Raw genomic sequence first — 2789 nt, forward strand, 5'->3', positions numbered from 1 at the left:
TGGCTGCAGGATGTCAGCAACGATTTTGACAGCCTTTTCTCTCCATGAAGTCCTCATCCTCAGGGAAACAAAAAGTTATCTAGAACTGAGATATAGAGTAAGTGCAGATGTGAATGTCCGTTGCTTCTTTTGTTTCTATGGTTCACTTCACCAGCTCCAGAACCACACCATCTTTGCCAGGATCTGCACCTGCAAAATGCAGGCCCTGTACTCTCCCTCCTTCCCCATGTAACTCCATCTTGAAACAAATGCTTGAATCTAGTTAGCAGAATCTACGTCACTCGTATGCACCCTGACAAGAAGGACATCTTGGAAAGGGAGTTTGGGGTTCCACATGGAGAAGGCAGGATTTCTACTGAGGAACTGTGATAACGAGGAGAGACTATTTGGAAGATTTCGGGCAGCTGCGAATGACAGATGTTCATGACAGTTGCCGTATTTGTCTCATGTGATCTGGCTACTCAGGACAAAGCTGCTCCTCTATAGACTGGACACAAAGCATTGCCACTTAAGATGGCTTGTAGAAGCGCTCTGCCCAGTAGGCACAGAGAAGGATAAACTGGCCCAATTTCATCCTCTTTCAGGGAATCTGAAAGTGAGACATACAAAGAGGGTCAGCAGTGAGCAGGCAGAGAAAGTCAGGTTACAAGAATGGGAGTCAGACAAAAGTAGGAAGCAGAGCGACACCGTCATCTGAGTCAGATGCGATAGTTACAAAACCTGTTATGGTGTCAGTACATTTGCCACAGTATCTGGACTGAGATTCTAATTTTGTGTGGAGCCTGATGTAGAACTCCCATCACATCAGACTTGAAAACATCTCTGCTCTTTTCATCTATAAAAATCCAACCCACCCACCGCACCCATAGAAAAGACAAAACACAATATAAAGCAGCAAATTCTGTGTCCAAAGGTGGCCCACCAGATTTGAGCTCCTAAAGGGGCCATGTGTGGTTAATTTGTGTATCATGCCCAAGCATCTAGTACTTTTGGGAAGCACGCAGGAGATGGTCGTTGAAAATTGAAATGAGGGTTTTAGCAATAAGTGCTACGGGATTCAGAGTACAGAACAATCACTGTTATAACTGTGGTGCATTATATATGCTGGGTTTATCCTCTCACCACAGATCCATAATCTGCCTTTCCTCTGCCCTCCTCTGTATCTTACAAGGATGATTTCCAAGGACTGTATGCACTGCCCTCCCTTATTCTGTGGCTTCTTGTTGGGAATGGCCAAAGAGAAGCACTACTCCTGGTAATGGGAAGAGGGAAAGAGGAATTGGTTTCCTACCACCCTCTGTGGCCACAGCTACTGCCAGATTGTCTCTTTTCCACGGTTCTGACTGCCCAGTCTATGGTGATACTGCCCCTTTCCCTTGTCTCTTCAGGCCTGCGGTGGTAATAGATTTAATCCCTGGGTGCTTTACTAGCCTTTGATGGGTCCCTCAATCCTGCCCACCCCTCTGAAAACAGTCCCTTTATTAAATTCTTCAGTGAAACCCAATAAATGTGTCATCTATTTCTAGCCAGCACCCTGACTAGTACATTGCATTCATATTCCAAAAAGGAGGAAATAATTCTGTACTTGTCCCCAAGTAGTCTTACTACCTGACCTTACCCAGGAGGGCAAGTTCACACAGTCTGAAAGAATGTACAAAACAGCCTTTTGCTTCTAGCACTGGAGATACAGGAGTGATTCCTCTGTTTCTTCTAGCAGTTTCTACTCCCTCAGATTCTCTCACTGGGGCCAGGTCTCAGCCTCTCGTTCTCCCATCCCCTTCACAGAGAAGCCCCCTCTCCTGTAGTCTCTGTCTCTCTCTCTCCCTCTCTCTCTGTCTCTCTCTCTCTCTCTCTTTCCCTTCTCTCCTCTCTCTCTCTCTTTAATCTCTCTTTCTCTTGACTCCAGGGACCCACTGCTTCTGGGGCTGACTGTCAGTCTTTGGATCCAGTCTGGTTTTTCCAGATGGGGTTGGGGTTTCCAATACTGGAAGCTCAAGGTAGAAGGAGAAAAAAGAGGCCTTGGTGGTCTGCCCTCAGGTTGTGGTGTCTATGAAATAATCAGACTGTTTTAACAGGTAAGATTAAACATCCTGTAGGTGTTTTCTGCATTTGCTGGAAGGTGTGCTAGATGGCTGGGTGTCTTCGATTAGGTTGACTCTAGGAAGAGAAAGCGAAAAAGTGGAGATCGGACCTCCATCTTACCACCTTAGGAACTATTTCTTTGAGGCTGGGTGCAGTGGCTCATGCCTATAATCCCAGCACCTTGGGAGGCTGAGGCAGGCGGATCACAAGGTCAGGAGTTTGAGATCAGCCTTGCCAATGTGGTGAAACGCTGCCTCTACTAAAAATTAAAAAATTAGCTGGGCATGGTGGTGTGTACCTGTAATCCCAGCTATTTGGGAGGCTGAGGCAGGAGAATCGCTTGAACCCAGGAAGCAGATGTTGCAGTGAGCCAGACGACGCCATTGTGCTCCAGCCTGGGCGTGGCAGTGAGACTCTGTCTCAAAAAAGAAAACAAAAAGCCAAAGGGAAAACAAAGAAACTGACTTGAGCTTTGAAAAAGAGATAAAATTAGTCTGGGTGTGGTGGTTCACACCTCTAATTCCAGCACTTTGCGAGGCTGGGATGAGCAGATCACTTGAGTTCAGGAGTTTGAGACCAGCCTGAGCAACATGGTGAAATTCCATTTCTACAAAAAATACAAAACTTAGCCAGGCATGAAAATTAGCAAGGCACAGTCCTGTTGTCCCAGCCTACTCAAGAGGCTGAGGTGGAAAGACGGCTTGAGC

General features: G+C 46.5%; 1 protein-coding gene across 1 annotated transcript in view; it reads left to right on the forward strand.

Moving 5' to 3' along the window:
• The first annotated feature begins 10 nt into the window (after positions 1-10).
• LOC105553641 (cytochrome c oxidase subunit 5A, mitochondrial-like) overlaps positions 11-2789 on the forward strand; it is a 9466-nt gene continuing 6687 nt past the window's right edge. The window contains 1 exon segment of the mRNA XM_011999764.1: positions 11-97. Within this exon segment, the coding sequence (XP_011855154.1) occupies positions 11-97 (87 nt within the window).

This window comes from Mandrillus leucophaeus, unplaced genomic scaffold (assembly GCF_000951045.1).
Source record: "Mandrillus leucophaeus isolate KB7577 unplaced genomic scaffold, Mleu.le_1.0 Scaffold60, whole genome shotgun sequence".
Taxonomy (NCBI): Eukaryota; Metazoa; Chordata; class Mammalia; order Primates; family Cercopithecidae; genus Mandrillus; species Mandrillus leucophaeus.